Consider the following 18,451-nt stretch of genomic DNA (forward strand, 5'->3'; position numbering starts at 1 on the left):
CTGTGTGAGTAACAGATTATTAAATAGTAGTACATTTTCTACTTAAATGATTAAAGAAGAAGACAGAACTTCATAGAACGATTTTTTATTCATGTGAACATTTTGACATGATAATAGACCAAAGATGTGCTATAAAAAAAACTTTTAGAAATGAATGTGTTTGTAATATTAAATCAAGATTTGTATCAACGTCAAATCCAATATTTCCAAGAACAAAACCAAAAAGTGATCAAAAGTCTTTGTTACTCAGACCCAAACCTACATATCAACCAAAATATCAAACAATACACTGGTGTTTAAAATATCACTATGGCCCTCATATTTACTTCAGATATGGAATATATGATATATTATTGAAAAAATATATCTCAGGTACATCGTTTCAAGCATGTAAAAAAACGTTTACAATGTGACCACACCCCCCCCTCCAAATAAAATAAATCTTACTCAGCAGATAATACTCATTAGTCCGGGGGACACAAATACAGAATTCCCTCTTGAACAACAAATCAAATGGACCTCTGAGCTCAGCAGAAGCCAAGTGTTGCTGTTACTGATCATGTTTCAGTTACCAAGTCAATCATAATAGATCCCTATAGCCCAAGACAAGCTTAAATGTATTAATTTCAGTTAACACTTTTGCTAAAGAAAATTTTAAAGCAGCAGTATGTGATGGGTGCTTGTTTTGGGTGTAACATGCACTAAACCAGCAGATTGCCATCTACCAATCGCTTTAAAAAGCAGATGTGATTGCATGTTAGCAGATTGTTATAATAACGGTGGGTCTGCTGTTGAGTTGTACCACGGCTCCATGTTAACTTTTTACCCTTCTAACATGTAGATGTATCTTTCACCTGTCCAGGCACCAAAGTCCATTATCTGGATAGAAAAATGGGTTTATCATTTTGTTTGTGAATGCAGAATATAATATGCAGACAAACTGTTGAAAGCATCCAAACCGTGTCAACAGTTAATGGTTGAATTGGTTAGTTGCATGCAAATAAAGGTATTGGCCCATCGCATCCTAGCAGTTTAGGCCATAAAACAATTTACCAGAAGCTGCTTTGTGTCAATAGGAACCTGATTGGTCCTATTCAGATGCTGCATTATCATCCCCTGCAGGTGTGTCTCACTGAAATCCTCGAATGTGTGTGATACATGCAGTAGTGTAAGGGGGATGACAGGATCACCATGAAGTCATACTTTATTTTGGAAGAATGAGTTACTGTGAAACAATTTTATTAAGAAATGTTGTATAGTTTTAATGTGGAACATACAAGGGCAAGTATTTGGCTTTTATTAGTCATGCCTTTAGTTTGAAAAGGAACTTAATGTGGAGACCTAAGACCACTTACCTGCAGAGGAAACATCTGCTTTTGCATTTTCCCCTTAGTGTTTGTTACAAGCAGAGTTTATGCATATTTCTACTTTCCAGATGCACCTTTGAATAGCAAGTTTAATAATACGTTTTTGAAGGTCAGTCACTTAATCAGTCCCCCATTTCGGCTGTCTCTGTATAAAAATGTGCCAACAATGCACCGGACCACACCACATTTTTAGAACAAACCCATAGGTGCAAATACATTTGCTATTCATTCAACATGGGTAGAGGGTGAGAAAATAACAACTGCATCACTCTGAAACTTAGGTTGCATGCTGTATGTAAGATGTGGTTTCTTGTTTAAGTTAATACGTTTTAAGTGAGAGCAGCATCAAGCTGTGTTTGTTTGTTTTTTTTAATTCATAAAGGAACCAGTAGTAGCACAGACATTTTGTTGACAGGAAAATAGGACAGTTACCATGGAAAACTTTTTCAACCTTTGTTAATTTCTCACTGACACTTCACACAACTTTGATTGCACAAGGTTTAAAAAAGTAGGAAGCATTGCTCCCATTGCCCTCTGAACATTTTAATGCTTTGTTTTTTTTTTTATAGGTGACAACAAGTATGCTTTGTATGACATTACTTTTTTATGACATATGCCAAAAGCAACATTTTTAGTCTTTGGGAAAAGTAGTTTTAAATCCCAAGCAGACCTAGTGTCTTCAGTTGTACTTTTGACAATTAGTAAATGTATTTTCTTTTAAATGCTTTAAATTTCTAATGCTAACTTTTTTTTGATCAGTGAACGTTTTATTCATCTTCACAGAAGAACTTTTCTCTGAAACAGAGCCAATTCAGCCAAACTAGGGAAGCTTACATTAAGATTACTAAATAGTCAAAGTTTCATTTTAACACAATAGAAATAACTTTTGGTTATTAAAACATGTTTCACCTTTTACCATTATATATATATTAAAAAAATGACTAATATTTATCTTATTAGAACCCCCTAGCAGGCCAGTGAGTTTGACTAAAGATCATGTTTTGATAAAGTTGTTGTAAAGGCAACAGATAGCATATGGATTTTATAAAGTATTTGTGCTGGACAGGATTTACAGGGAGTTATTTGTTCTCTTTCGTTCACTTCTACTCCTCCTCCAAGGTGCTTTTGGACATGAAGCGCAGTCCCTCCTGCTTCAGTCGGTCCAAGATCGGCCCATAGATGTCCTTTGACATCGGAGCAACCAGACCCTTGGTGTTGATTTCGCCTGCAGAGAGCCAACACAGACTTAGTTTCACTTTACAGCTCCGTAACATCATTTCAGGATTTTCAGGAAGCTGCAACAAGTTTCACAAATTTTTGTTGAAAATTATTATATCTTATATATTTTACATCCAGAAGAAGTGAAAATCTGTTGAGAAGGGATCCTCCTTGCTGCTTATTGCCAAAATATTTATTATCCTTTATTCTTGTAAAGTTACAAATTTCTTCTCAATTATGACTTAATCCTCATAATATTGCAACTTCATTCATTAATCCGAAATCTCAAATTGAGTTTGTCTTCAATATGTCCCTAATACTAAAGCTCCCAACAACAAACAGGGTCACAATCTTTTTCATGTTCAATGAATAGGCTTCATATATATAATTAAGAGTATCTGGGTTTCAGATACAGCTTTTTACAATTACGATTTTTTAAAGCTTATTACCTTTCCTATTCATTGTTTGTCAAGTATTCACACTTACATATTTTATTTAATATATATTCTACCTTGCAGCTTATTTTGGCTAATTAAAATCTGAATCTTCTTTCATCTGCGAAATGTGGAGTAAGAATTTGACACTCGGTTCCTCGGAATTCGACAAATCTATGGTCTGGGATCTCATCTCAAAAAAAGCAATTTGCAGGTCTTAGAACAGATGTTTGTATGTTGTAAATCTGGTGCAAAAGGCTCCTTAATATAACGTGATGGTATCTACTTTGTCTGTCAAAACACTTTCTCTGCAAGGATTCCCATTGAATTAATTTAATGTAAGCCGGTTACGGGAGTTGCACATGCACAATGGTTACCCTCAAACGCACCAGATTTTAAGCGACTAGTAAAGGGACTTAAGAATGAAAGACAAGTTCTTGTGTGAGAGAGAGAACAGAATTTGATGCCACTTTCAAAAAGCACACAGCTGAGGCTAAAACTATGAGGTCTGACTGTCTGCATGGACAGTAAAAACTTTCTGGATGATAGCGAGAGCTGGCATACAACAAATGGTGCTGAAAATAACACTTTTCACAGCTTTAAAATGCAGCAACAGAGCAAAACACTAGGTTAGAGGTTTCTTATGTATGTGTGGTGTAAACAAATTTTGGGTTCATTGTAAAACTTTATCAGACAAAATTTGAATATAGAGGCCCATTTCAGTCTAGATAATTAATGGGAAACAACATTTTAACATGGCTGGATTGGCCTTGGTCTCTCAGATTTTGACAAAACTTAGAGTTTAATTAAATGGCTGTAAGAGGCAGAAAACAATGTTGCAAAGTGATCTTACTGACCGTCAAGGACCATGCGAGCAGCGATGGCTGTTGGGTATCCTACAGTCTTAGCCATGGCAGAGAAACCATTAGGGTCCCCATAAACCACCAGGCTGACATGTTTAGTCTCCAGCTCGCCAGTCGGGTGGCGAACCCCCACGTCGTTCCTCAAGATGATCATGTCTCGCTCGCACTTATCTGACCACGGGAGAGAAGGCAAAAGTTTGTGTTACTTGAATTATCAAGGCTTGTGCAGTGATCAAAATTTTTATTTAAGACTTTCTTAATACTATATAGAATGAAACAAAACTTGTTTCATACAATATATCAACAAAAAAAGAACAGTTAAGACTAGTATTAATGGGCTACTGACTCACATGCTGGCAGCAGAGACAAAGTGTTTAGGACCATTTAAATTAAATACAAGTATTTTTTTAAATCTTCAACAGACTTTTTTCAAAGAAAATCAGACATGCAGATTCCCTGATCATATTTTATTCTTCTGTCTTGTGGTAATAAAATGAGCCTGTTTCTTACTGAATGAGAGCTTGGCCTCCAGATGTTTTGTCAGAGACGCCAGAACGCTGTCGGCCTGAGGCACTGAATCGTTGCTCAGCATCCCAAACCTGAACACAGAGAGACGGGGAAAAAAACAGGACGTTTCCTCACAATAAAATAACCTTCACAAAGCCGTATTAAAAGCTTCAAAAGAAAATTACTCCGCTTTAACACCCCGGCGGCGCTGCAACAGCCCACATATCCTTGGCTAAATCTAAAGAGATGAGCAGTTGCTTTTGTTGTTGCTTTGCTGGTGAATTGAATAAATGAACAAGTCATTCAATTTCAGCTGTAAGCACGTTGGCTTTTTACCCTTTTAAAAGGCGGAGATGGAATGTTTCCAACAGTACACTTTCACTGTCAGAGGAATTTATGTTTCAATGTTAGCTTGGCCCTCTTCCGTTCACCGCCAGCAGCAGCACAACAATGACGGCACGGAGCCTTGATCTGAAGACACCCTTGGAAAGGTTGATTTAAATTGAGGAGTGTGCATGCTACACCACTTCAGGCGTCCTCATTAAGGAGGGAAGTGAAAAGTGTAGAGAAGAGGAACAGCCTCGGCCTTGCTCTTAGCCACCCATCTATTGATGTTTACTTTGAAGAGACATCACATCTACCTCCTCTGCACAGACCAAGCTGCACAGACAAATGGACATTCAGAAAACTAGTCGTAGGATTTGATTGTTTCACCCCACCAACAAGCTGCTGATTAGAGAGTGCTATGGAAGAATTGTTGACATTTATGACTTTTAAAACTCACTTGCTAGTGTGAGTAGGGACCCAACACTTAACTGTGTTCTGGCCTTTAAAAAACAAAACAAAACACGGGGCCAAAACCAAGTTAAACAACAGAATCCAATTTTTTACTTGATCTGTTTTAGCGTATAACAACTATCATGTCATATGTAATATAATAATAATAATAATTATCACGACAGCAACATGTTCAATTTGCAAATGCTTCCATCCTGGTATAAAATAAGATGATCTCTGGGATTTAATTTAATTGTATTTTGCCAAAGATAGAGACAAGGCTGACCTTATATCTACAGCTACAACTTTCCGTTATGCATAGTTAAAAAAGTCAATATAATAAAACATATATTTTGTCATCTTCACACCTTCTGTTTGTTATGACATGTAACTACAGTTATAAGGCGGTTGCGAAAAAACAAATATAGATGTAGACAAAAAGCCTATTAAACCCAATTGAACCCCTGGTTAAGCTGCCATCTTAGTTTTTGTCTCATATCACAGGTTTTGCTGTAGTTAAACTACTTTAAATCACTAATATCATGTACTAAATTACAAATTGAATATAAAGTTAGTTTCATTATAATTGACTGTAAAATGAAACTGTAAAATTAAAATAAGTTACACAAACATCTTTGTAAATACTTTTTCTTGCATATACGTGGAGATATTTGACAGCGATATTCCGACCCATTTCAAACTAGAGTCACGTTTGATAAAAATAAACACATAGTGTCAATCCTGGCAGTCGAATAAGATCTCTCACCATCTCAGGCTGTCCATTCTGAAATCATCCTTTTCAATGTGTTCATATACGGCTTCTTCAAAGGCCGCCTGGGACAGAGAAGAGGACAATCCGATCTGCTTACAGAGCAGCTCTTTCTGTGGAGACGAGAGAACAGATAAGAACAAACCATGTCCATCTACTAGTCCAACTTTAGCTCCAAGTCTGTCTCTTAGCCCATCTTTAGCTCAAGTCTAGAATAATAGAGTAATTTTAATCTGATTACTGGTTTGGAAATAGTAACGCGTTAGATTACTCATTACTGAAAAAAGGGGTCAGATTAGAGTAACGCGTTACTAAGTAGCGCGTTACCGGCATCACTGCTCCTAACCAATCTTAAGCTCATAGTCGGTCTTCTAGCTCATCTTTAGCTCTAGTCTGTCTCCTCGCCAACTTTAGCTCCTTGCATGTCTCCTAACCCATCTTTAGCTCATAGTTCGTCTCCTAGCCCATCTTTAGCTCCTAGCCTATATTTAGCTCCTAGCCTGTCTCCTAGCCCATCTTTAGCTCCTAGCCTGTCTTCTAACCTATCTTTAGCTCCTAGTCTGTCTCTTAACCCTACTTTAGCTCCTACTCTGTCTCCTAGTCCGTCTTTAGCTCCTTGTCTGTCTCCTAGCCTATCTTTAGCTCATAGTCGGTCTCCTAGTCCATTTTTAGCTCCTAGTCTGTCTCCTAGCCCACCTTTATTTCCTAGTCTGTATCCTAGCCCACCTTTAGCCCAGAGTCTGTCTCCTAGCCCATATTTTGCTCCTAGTCTGTTTCTTAACCCTACTGTAGCTCCTAGTCTGTCTCCTAGTCCATCTTTAGCTCCTAGTCTGTATCCTTGCGTATCTTTAGCTCATAGTCTGTCTCCTAGTCCATATTTAGCTAAAAGTCGGTCTCCTAGTCCATATTTAGCTCCTAGTCGGTCTCCTAGTCCATCTTTAGCTCCTGGTCTGTCTCCTAGCCCACCTTTAGTTCCTAGTCTGTCTCCTAGCCCACCTTTAGCTCAGAGTATGTCTCCTAGCCCATCTTTTGCTCCTAGTCTGTCTCCTAACCCTACTTTAGCACCTAGTCTGTATCCTAGTCCATCTTGAGCTCATAGTCAGTCTCCGAGTCATTTTTAGCTCAGAGTCTGTCTTCTAGCCCATCTTTTGCTCCTAGTCTGTCTCCTAACCCTACTTTAGCGCTTAGTCTGTCTCCTAGTCCATATTTAGCTCCTAGTCCGTCTCCTAGTCCATATTTAGCACCCAGTCGGTCTCCTAGTCCATCTTTAGCTTCTGGTCTGTCTCCTAGCCCACCTTTAGTTCCTAGTCTGTCTCCTAGCCCACCTTTAGCTCAAAGTCTGTCTCCTAGCCCATCTTTTGCTCCTAGTCTGTCTTCTAACCCTACTTTAGCTCCTAGTCTGTCTCCTAGTCCATCTTTAGCTCCTTGTCTGTCTCCTAGCCTATCTTGAGCTCATAGTCGGTCTCCAAGTCTATTTTTAGCTCCTAGTCTGTCTCCTAGCCCACCTTTAGTTCCTAGTCTGTCTCTTAACCCTACTTTAGCTCCTAGTCTGTCTCCTAGTCCATCTTTAGCTCCTAGTCTGTATCCTTGCCTATCTTTAGCTCATAGTCCGTCTCCTAGTCCATATTTAGCTCTTAGCCTGTCTCCTAGCCTATCTTTAGCTCAGAGTCTGTCTCCTAGCCTACCTTTAGCTCCTTGTTTGTATCCTAGTCCACCTTTAGCTCAGAGTCTGTCTCCTAGCCCAACTTTAGCTCACAGTCTGTCTCCTAGCCCATATTTAGCTCCTAGTCTGTCTCCTAGGCCATATTTTGCTCATAGCCTGTCTCCTAGCCTATATTAAGCTCCTAGTCTGTCTCCTAGCCCACCAATAGCACAGAGTCTGTCTCCTAGCCTACCTTTAGTGAGTATTACCTTAATTTCCTTAACTGTCTGTTGCTCCTGTTTTTAAACACGGAGATAAGACCCATTGAAAAATGGCTACATGAACCTTTAATGGGCTCCAGGGCTAAATATTGCAGGTGGGCCATCATTATTTATCTATTTCTCTTTGAATCTTCGTTCAAGATTTTTTTTTTAAAGAAGGGAAGATAAAAACGATTTTATTAAGAGTTTCAGAAGGACAAGGGGCAGGGTTTAAAACTTCTCATCATCTTTTGATTTCTGAACATGCGGCTCTGTGTTTCTCTTTCATCTCGGAAGGATAAAAGACCGCAAACGTTAGCTGCTGTAAACTCATCAATGTCAGAAAGCCGAGGCTCACTGCAGCCTTGATGCTGACAAGCAGCTATTGACAGTAATAGACTCTTCAGCAAACCTACTTCCACAGTCAGACGCTTCAAGTGGAAGAGCTGCAAAACAGCTCATTTTATAAAAGTGAGTGACAGACTGGAGAACGATGTGTGAGGCACAGCTCAGCTGCCTTTCAACCATCTATTCAAAAGTTTTCATGATCCCTTTAAAAAAAAATCTGAAAGCATCTTCAGCCGACGTTCTTACCCAGGAAACGGGAGATGAAGTGGGCTGCAGGATGGGACAGGGCTTGCTGTTTATCAGACCCAGTTTGACAAAACCACTCATGGCCTTGGAGAAGCCCTGAGGGACAGAACAAAAGCTCAAGTGAATCACAATGAACACAAGAAACAAAAGATTCTGGGAGAAATAAGGTTTATGCATGAATATATTTTTGTGGTTCAACATACAAACTGTTCTGAGACAGTAAATCAGTCATTTCCCCAATTCTATTTTCACATTGTTTTGGATTTATTTGGACTTTCAAGGACACATAACTGCAGTGATTAACTTTTATTTTTCCTGACTAACTGCTGTCATTACAATACTTCCAGAGCTGTCAAGTACCGAAGTACAAATACTTTGTTACCTTACTTAAGTAGAAATTTTGGGTATCTATACTTTACTGGAGTATTTATTTTTCAGACGACTTTTTACTTCTACTCCTTACATTTTCACGCAATTATCTATCAATGTGGCGCACGCAGGGGATGAGGCGTGCGCCAACGTCCTCGCAGAATCCCACATTTTTCAACATAACATTTTAATATAACATTATAGTCATAATGGCTTTTAGAAAAATGTTTTTTTTTGGAGGAGGTGGTGTAGTGCACTATAGGCCCCTGAGACGCGGCTTAAGAGTTTGTCTTTAATGGAAAAAAACCCTTACATTACTTTTACTTTTATACTTTAGGTAGTTTTGAAACCTGTACTTTTACACTTTTACTTAAGTAAAAAGCTTGAGTTGATACTTCAACTTCTACAGAAATCCTTTTAAACCCTAGTATCTATACTTCTACTTGAGTAATGGATGTGAATACTTTTGACACCTCTGAATACTTCCCATCTTATCATACATGTTACAACAAATCCTAGTCGTAACAAACATGACCACAACATGAGATCACATTTCTCCTGTATTAGCTTCACTTCATTGGATTACTGTTACATTAAATATAGAATATAAAAATATCCTCCTCACCTACAAAGCCCCTCATAATATGGCAAATGTCAAACCTTAAAGAGCCCGTATTACCATATCACCCCACTAGAGCACTGCGCTCCCTGAATTCAGGCTTACTTTACGTCATTAAAGTCTCTAAAAGTAGAGTAGGAGCTATTAAGCTCCTCTCCTGTGAAATCATCTCCCAGTTCCAGTATCGGAGGCAGACTCCCTCTCTATGTTAAACTATGTTAAACGGCTTAAAGCCTTCCTTTTTGATAAAGCCTATAGTTAGAACTGGTTCAGGTTTGTCTTGGATCAGCTCTTATGCTGCTATAGGACTAGATTGTTGGAGGACAGATGGATGTGTGTGGTACCTTGAAGCGCAGGGTCCCTCTGATCAGTGTGTGTGCGGTCTCAATGCCGTACGACTCTGCATATATGGTGCTGTTACGATTGGGAAATCCCTCCAGGTTGAAACCAGGAAAGATATCCAGTGGCATGGTGGATTCCATCAGAGAGCCGCCGGCCGGGATGCTCACCTCCTGGTCAAATCAAACAAACACAGATTCAGTTTCTTCTTCTTGACTTGAAGAAATGTAATTTTATGAGCAAATTCAAGGAAAAAACAACATATTATTCCTTTATGGTAAACAGAAGCCTCTGTACCTGGTTGTCTTTGAGGAAGACGGCAGGGCTGATGGTGTTGAGGAGGACGCCGTACGGACTCCAGCTGAACTTGTAGCGGAGAGGATTGTCTGAGCATTCCGGAGCAGGAAGACCACCACAGAACGAGCTGTAGAACTCCACCTTAACCAAAAAATGATTTATATTCAATTCCAGTTTACTGACAATCAATAGGTTTAAAATAACTACTTGAAAAAGGAAAAGAATAACCATATGTATTTTACTTGCACTGCAGCAGCTTAACAGCAACTTGTGATGAGGTCTGACAGTCACTTACGTCAGTCTACTAACATGAAGACATGTAAGCTACCAGGTCTCCATATGACAAGATTAGAGCATGAACAATACAGATAAAAATACGTCTGATATTGACAAAACATTTTTGGTTAGGAATTCATTCAAATTACAGATGAGTGGGATACTTCACCACAAAGATAGTCCAACATCCATATAATTATGGATTTGTATGTCACCAAACAGACAAATTGACAAACTTTGTTTTACATGTTGATGCACTGATACTTTTTATTTCATGGACATTCAAATTTTTTTTTTTTTTTTTAAATAAAACACCCGACATCCACTAAAAAGACAGAAACAAGCTCACCTTATGGGTCATTGTTCAAGAGCAAGGTCAGTCAGTTTGAAAACAGGAGTTACAGATTTCACATTTACATTTTGTAATGCTTTCAATTCAATTTCTGCCCTCACTCTAAAACAGCCCCTGCTTCTCAAACAGCTAGTTCTCAAACTGTGCACTTGCACTCAGAGACTTAGTTGCTTGCGCTTATATATTTCCTTAGCTCCAGCTCCTGTGTGTGTGTGTGAAATGTCCGCACATCTCCTCTGCGCTTTGATTTCTTTGAGCAAAATTCCTCAAAAATGACTAACAGCTGTAGATATAACAAATATAATCGTCCCACCTTTGCACACACGTGCGCAGAGTTTAGGCATAAGCAGAGCTAGTCTGAGCACGAGCAGGGGCTATTTGAGTGTTGGCGAAGTGTTTTGAGCGATGGCACAATTAAATCTAAGGTGAAATCAAGTCCTGCTCTCAAACTGAAAGACCACGCTCTTGAATAAAGAGAGGGGAAAAAATCAATTTGCTCAATCACACACATCACTGCTACGCGCCATCTCTGACAAGTATCATGGTGATATTGAAAAAAAACTAAAGTAAAGACAGAATGTGGAGAAACGATAAAGACAAGCCTGTGTTTGGTTGTGCGAACATCATAAATCTGGAAACTAAGGCTAATGCTCTTGGACAAAGTTAATATTCTTTAAGCGGCTTTCACAAGACTCATTCTGAGAGACAACGTTACGCAGACAATTTCTGTGGTGAATGAGCTGCTTAGAAAAAACCTTAGAAAGTGAAATCTCATTCAGAAGGACAATGTGTGAGGGAGCCTTGTTGCTGCAGAGCTGCAACAGAACCATACACGGAACGAAGGACCCTCAGTATCAGCTTGTCTAAAAGAACCGTCAAGGAGCAGATTACTGATACAACATAAGTTACAAAAAAAACTAAAGGACACAGCTAAGCATTTTCAGCCATAAGGGAGGGATTTATGGTCTTCACAAGCCTTGGCTCCACTAAAGGTGACAAATTATTTGATCAAGCTATTTTGGCTAAAACCAGCTGTGAGAGGCAATTCCAGCCATCACAACATCAAGGAAAGTGGGACAAAGTAACTTAGGTTAATTTGTATATCACCTTTCACAGATATAAATTCAGTAAGTGCTTAAAATCCGTAAAAATGTACAATATTGAAAAACAGTACTAAGGTAGAAATGTTACAGAAATTGAAATGGCCCTAGACAGGAACCAAACACAACTTATCTCACACACACATAAACGTGTGTGTGAGTGTGTGTTGACTCACCGTGCAGCCTTCGGCTTTGGCCTTGTCGATACACTCCATGGCCAGCATGTGGTCAATACCCGGGTCCAGTCCCATCTCATTCACTATGGTGACGCCCGCCTCCTCCGCACTGAGACACAAACCCACACACACATTCATTGGTAAACAGGAATTTAAATGTTTTTTTCTGTTGTTTTTTCAATATATTAAATAATTTGTTTTATGTATCTTATTTCCTAATTGTATCATTACTTGTGTTCATTCAACATTCTTGAAAGGTTATTTATTTTGAATGACATGTGTTTTCATATTGTCGTTATTGTAAGTTGCTTTGACTTTGGTTGCCGTGTGTATACGTGTATTTAATTGATTAATACCCCATTGATTGATTAAGAGTTTAGTTATTAGTTCATTTCTTTCTCTTATATGGTGGTTTATAAACTTTTTGGGACTTTTGATGAAATAAGGTCCATGACAAGTCATCATATTTTAACCTGCCCATTCTGATGTGGGTTTTATTATATTTGATTTGTGGTGATTTAAGTTTATATTTCAGGATTTTTTTATTTCATTTAATTTATATTTTAACGTTGTGGGACTGTGTAAAAGTGTTTTTACTTTAGTCTACCATCTAAAAAGTTAATATATCAAATGTGAAAACAGCAGCGAAACAAGTGCCCAGTTGTATGGAATGGTCATGAATTCCTAGTAACCCGGTTTCATTGTTGTCTGTGGTGTAGATCACCTGCTCTGCAGCTCCTTCATGGCAGGACTCAGGTAGCTGGCAGTCACCAGGTTTACCTTCCTCTTGATGCAGTGTTTGGCGATGAGCGGGTGGAGGGTGTACGGCAGCATGCTGAGGAGCAGAGGGAAGACAACAGGTCCTTCAGTGGACTGATGAAAGCTTAGGCTAGTTGGACAGTTTAGGACTGAGCCTGACAAACTCAGTCAGAGATGTCCACTTTAATCCCATTTTCATCTGTCCAGTGAATATAACAGCCTCACAGGCACATAAAAGAAATATCAGCATTACTTTACTGCCGTGAAGAAAACAAGAAGCACTTCTGAGGTTGCTAAACAACTTTTGATAGCGCCTTATTGTATTGCTCCTGCACTTTCCAACAATTTCCTGGAACCTCTCCTCGTAATCTCCCCCACGTTTATTGGTAATTAGCAGTTAATTACTGGACTATTTGTACACAATTCGATACTTGTTGGGGGAAATAGAAGTTTCGAAATTTGTTAAGTTCCTGTTCATTATGTTTGAGTTTTTTACGAACTTTCTTTCTAATATCATAACAATGCACAGCTAAATTATGACAAATTATGAAAAAAAGCTTCCAGGAAATAATCTGAAAAATAAGACCTGTTAAATAAAATGTTCACAAAATGCTGGTAGTCTACTAATGTATCTTACAAACCAGAGGTTGACCATCAGCCCAATATAGCTGAAAATAATTGATTTAGAACCAAAATAAAACACCTAAAAATGATTTGGTCCAAACTAGTGACAGTTTGTGTGTCTGCATATGGAACAAACCATTTGTAATGCAGCGAGACCGTAGTGTGTACTGCACCTGATGACCAAGTCATGATCTTTGATCAGAGAGTCGAGGTGTCCTTCCTGGCTGCTGGCATCCAACGTGATGGGGATGACGTTGGGATATTTGGCTGCCAGCGCCTCCGCCTGCTTCAGCAGCATCGACGCTGTTACACAAGGTCACTAAGGTTAGTAAAACAGGTTTGACTGGTCGTGCTGTACATTAGTACTGTCAGTGCCACCAGCTGCAGGCAAATTGTTTGAATACAAACTATATTACAGAGGTTATACTGTAGTAGGGCACATAGCAGACAGAAAGGCCTCTTGGGCTCATGAACATGACAGTGAGTTCAGTGAGTTCAGTGAACTTCAGTGTCCTCCCAGTCACCACTGGGAATCCAGTAGAGCAGGTTAGAAATGAGGTAGAGCAGGAGACTGGCAGCATGAATGTGCAGCTGACTTATCAGCCGATACGATGTGATGCAATCATGTGAACCTGAAGCAGAATCTCAATCTCTCATCTGGAATCAATGAAACAAGGAACTAATGCTGTTTGAGAGCAAATATGGGAACAGCCCAGAATCAGTCAAATGTTCCTCAGAGTGCTCGGTGAATGAACTTCATAATGTGACCTTTGAGCAGCTGATCAAGGGAACAGAAGCAAAACCAGAGCTTTCAGTTCCAGCAGTAAGACAATTTCATTCTGATATTTGTAACTACACCACATACTAAAATCCAACCTGAACCAGAGCCATTTTGTGTGTTCAAATTTAATATATTTAAAATCACTTCATGTATTTTGCATTGGTTGTCTGTAATAACAGCAGGAAAGAACTCTATATAAGTTTTAAGAGAGCAGAGACCAGAAATGACTTCAGAAGACAGTGTTAGTTAGTTTTATAGATATGCATCAAATCTAAAAACAATTCCAGCCTCTTAGTTTCTTAACTCTGTTGTTCCCAAACTAATCATTATTTCACCCTAAAGGTGCCATTTACTTACAGCAAGTGCTGTAGTGGATGACAATTTGTCTTTGAATACGTAAAGTTCAGGCAAACGGTTAATTTTTTTATGAAAGATCAATGAAAGAAATGCTTAAATGTTTATTTTGAACAGTTGGTTGAGGAGAAGCATGATGTCAGGACATCATCTTCATGTTATAATGTAGCACAAATATCAATCCCATTGTCAAAGCTCTGTGATTGATTTCACTGTTGATAACAATTTATCAACTAATTCCAGAAATCTCAGTCTGTGGATCTCTAAAACCGTTCAGTTTATCAGCTTCACACATGTGTATTGTTAATGGCCTAAAGATTGGAGTGAGCAATTGGTGCAGTTTCAACATGCAAAACGTTCAATATTAATTAAGTTGATTTCCGTTATGGCAACAGAATTTATAGATTAACAAATAGCAAAAAACATCTTTTACCATTTGACTAAACAGTAAAGGCGCAACTTTAATTTTGTTGCTGTAATGCTTTATATCAGGACAAATAAAAGAGCTTTTATTTTAAAAAGATGTGATCTTGGGTCAGAAAATTGTGTCAGTTGCTTAATAACAGTCGTCATGCAATGTATGAAAATAACAGCAATTAAATAATTCATTTAGAGTTGAGCTTCACTGAAATTCACAGCTGCTCTGAATTTAATAATCCTGCAGTTTTGGATGATTAAAATACAAACACTTCTTTTTGAATGTGCCATTTTCGGCTTTTGTGCGCACGTACACTTTAATTATGAATCCCACGCACTGTTTTATAAATGAGGCTCCAGGTCTTTACTTGCCACAGCTCAATTACTGAAGGTCACATTTACAGTTTCAGAATGCAAACAGAAAACAGAGTCAACAGACCAAGAGCTGTCTATCTGGCTATGAGAGTAGCCTATGTATGAGAGTTTGGTTTGAATCTTGCCAAAGGCCTAAAAATACTTACGGAATTTAAAGTGTCAGTGTCACTGATTGCTTTTCATAGTTTTGTAAAACCTACTCACCCACAGTGACCTGGATCATCTCATTGCGAGTCAGGTACTCAACAACGGGTCCAGTGACGTATCCTGAACCTAACAGCAGAACTCGCTTCATCCCGGTCTTGTTCAGGATCTGCGCCTTCTCCCTGAACAACAAACACACAGAGTTAGAAACACATCATAATAAAAAACATATGTGGGGCTCAAGAACTGTGTTTCCATCAATTCATCTTAAGGGTTGGATGTTAAGTCCTGAGCCACAAAAGTCTGGACTCATATTTAAACAGACATGTTCAAATGAAATGTACAATGTAAAATCTTCTGTCTTTGTTAATGATAAAAACTATTTTTGTGTCAGAGCACAAGCTACTTCTATAATTTTTCTACCAAACAAGGGAAATTGTTTTCCCATGTGTTCAAATATCTATTCAATACAGAGGGGATTTCAGATGCAGGATGGAAAACAGAGCAGTTGTTGGGCTATTTCTCATGTCTACAGCCGTGCTGCTTACATGGCTAAAAATATAACCACCTTCTTACATGCTCAAGGTCAATCATGACTTGTTTGGTTGTTATCATTTGTTTGATAGCTGGATTATAAATTCATATCAAAATCAAAATAATCAAAATTGGCAGTTTACTACAATGCCAATTTTGATATTAGTTTCATTTTTACAGTTGAAACACTTCTTGGGCTTTCAATACTGGAAAGAAAGAAGTTAAATGACCTTTCATTAAATGGTCGCTGATTAGTGCATGTAAGAATTTATCTGGAATATTAAAATGTGTAAGAAGTCAAAGAAGTAGTTAGATTGTTACAATAAAACTAAATTAAACAGGTTTGGTGCGACTGATGAGGATCTGGACTGAAACACAAGAGGAGAGGGGAGGAAGGTAAGCGAGGACAGGAGGTAGAGGATGAAGAGCATGAAGAGGAAATCTTCCCCCAAAATATAAAATCAATAAATAACTAAAAGAGTGCTTCTTTTCAATGCAAAAACTATAATTATCAATATCAGAAGATTATTGATTATTTAAAAAAAAGAATAGCACATGTAGAACTAATGCCTGAAAATCACATGTCCATATATCTAACATTATCTAACTGTATCTTACAGGTCAGAGCCAAAATTCTTAACAACTCTATTACTGCTAAAATCTAGATCTTCTTAAATATTGAATAAACTGAACAAAGATACATAATAGAGAACATACGTTTTAAATGAGTCACGTAATTCACTTTCAGCGTCACTTTCTTTAGCAGTACACACTGTTAAAGAGTCAATCAGAATAGAAGTTTGATCCAATGCTTCTATTACATATATCACCCTCAGTTATGGTAAGAAAATGATAATTACACCTCTCAAAGGTCGTCTCGTAACAAATGGATTCAGCTAAAAAGAGTGATTTTGCATGTTGGATTATTTTAACAGCAATGACAACAATAGCAGACACAACACCCTGAGTGACCTGTGGCATTAATATCCTACCACCAGCTCAACCGCCGGCCTCAAATCTCCCAAGAGTCAGACCCCTGGACTCATTAGCTTTGGCCTAATTGGAAGCGACACCCCGCGCATGCACGAGTTACAGCCTGAGCTGAGCGGCAGCCCGCCTGCCGCCGAGCCTCATCTTCTTAATTAAAAAAAGAAAAGAGAGATATTCCCTCAGGAGGATTTCTCCCCGAGTTTACATATCTTAAGGAGCCTACCTCATCCAAAGGATTAAGATTTGTTAGCATAGCTTGTCTGGAAAAATGATACTTAGGTTCAATTAGGAGAAAACTCATCACGTCTTAGAGGTGGCCTAAATATGAGCTGCACTCTTAAACAACCCAACAGGCTGTTAATAAAGCTGTTGAGGAGCAAAGCTACACTGAGCTTGAGTCTTAATAATCAAAAGAAACAAACACTGCTGCTATTGAGGGTCAGTGTGTCTGAATATATTTCTACAAGCTCATTTAAATGTTTGATGCTGTAGATAAGCTGATATTGCTGTGAGAAAAAGATACATGAATAATCAATCAACTGAAATTAATCAAGACAGATTTCAAACATGCTGCTGAGGATTCCACTGCTTGCACATGAATACATAACATGCATTATTCTGTATAGAAATCTCTCATTTTAGATTTTATCCACAGCCAGAGAAAAATACAAATTTGTTTTGTGTGACCAGTACAGAGTGGTGTCCAAGGAGCGTTTAGTGTAGCTTAGCACAAGAACTGGAAAGGGATAAACTGCAAGACTGTCTCCATGTTGGCATTAAAAGGAATGATAATTGAATGTGTGGCAGGGCCCGTCTGTTCCCGGAATATCCTCCGCTCTGTTGGTGAGGTGATAGGGTTTGTTTACCTGAGCCAGCAAAGCTCCAGCTTTAATCTATCTAGACCTACAAGCTACTATACAATACATATATAATATAAATCACTAATTCCAGAAATCTCTGTTAGTGGAACCCATATTTCGTGAATTGTTTCAGTTTATAGGCTTCACATTTGACATTTGCATTGCTTTGGGTCAGGGGTTTGGAGTTGAACAGATAATCTACAGGAATAGGGCTTTTCACTTCCCGTGATGAGTGACGGGCACAGGGAGATGGGGACAACGCCCTCTTGTGGTAACAACTCTGGATTGTCTGAAAGTTCACGAGTTTTGAAATGTTAGCTAATGTTTTCGGGAATTGGCAAGTTCACAGAAGTTTTTAGTTTTTAAAACTAAGTTGTACTTTAATTGTATAATAGGTTAACAGACATATATATAATTTTAAATAATATTTTAAAATCTTTTCCTCAAAATTTTCTTTGTAATTTTTTAATACATATGCGGAAAATGCAATGTTCCTCATGAACTCACGTTCTACCATCTGTTAGTATTCCTTAGCATTACCTGCGTATGTTTCCCGACAACTAGCGTGCTAAAATGTTAGCCTATGTTGTTTCTAGCTGCCAAAGTAATATTCATAATTAGTATCAATGTTGCCATTGAGTAGCAACTTAAACG

The 18,451-nt window shown here is 38.3% G+C and overlaps 1 protein-coding gene across 1 annotated transcript in view; it reads right to left on the reverse strand.

Moving 5' to 3' along the window:
• Positions 1-1,236: 1,236 nt before the first annotated feature.
• aass (aminoadipate-semialdehyde synthase) overlaps positions 1,237-18,451 on the reverse strand; it is a 33,816-nt gene continuing 16,601 nt past the window's right edge. The window contains exons 14-24 of the mRNA XM_061076091.1: positions 15,474-15,595; positions 13,516-13,645; positions 12,684-12,794; positions 11,960-12,068; positions 10,056-10,196; positions 9,764-9,931; positions 8,432-8,527; positions 5,933-6,048; positions 4,393-4,481; positions 3,877-4,053; positions 1,237-2,592 (exon numbers count right to left, since the gene is read on the reverse strand). Of these exons, the coding sequence (XP_060932074.1) occupies positions 2,471-2,592; positions 3,877-4,053; positions 4,393-4,481; positions 5,933-6,048; positions 8,432-8,527; positions 9,764-9,931; positions 10,056-10,196; positions 11,960-12,068; positions 12,684-12,794; positions 13,516-13,645; positions 15,474-15,595 (1,381 nt within the window). The 3' untranslated portion in view covers positions 1,237-2,470. The remainder of the gene's footprint in view (positions 2,593-3,876; positions 4,054-4,392; positions 4,482-5,932; positions 6,049-8,431; positions 8,528-9,763; positions 9,932-10,055; positions 10,197-11,959; positions 12,069-12,683; positions 12,795-13,515; positions 13,646-15,473; positions 15,596-18,451) is intronic.

Source organism: Limanda limanda, chromosome 8, assembly GCF_963576545.1.
Source record: "Limanda limanda chromosome 8, fLimLim1.1, whole genome shotgun sequence".
Taxonomy (NCBI): Eukaryota; Metazoa; Chordata; class Actinopteri; order Pleuronectiformes; family Pleuronectidae; genus Limanda; species Limanda limanda.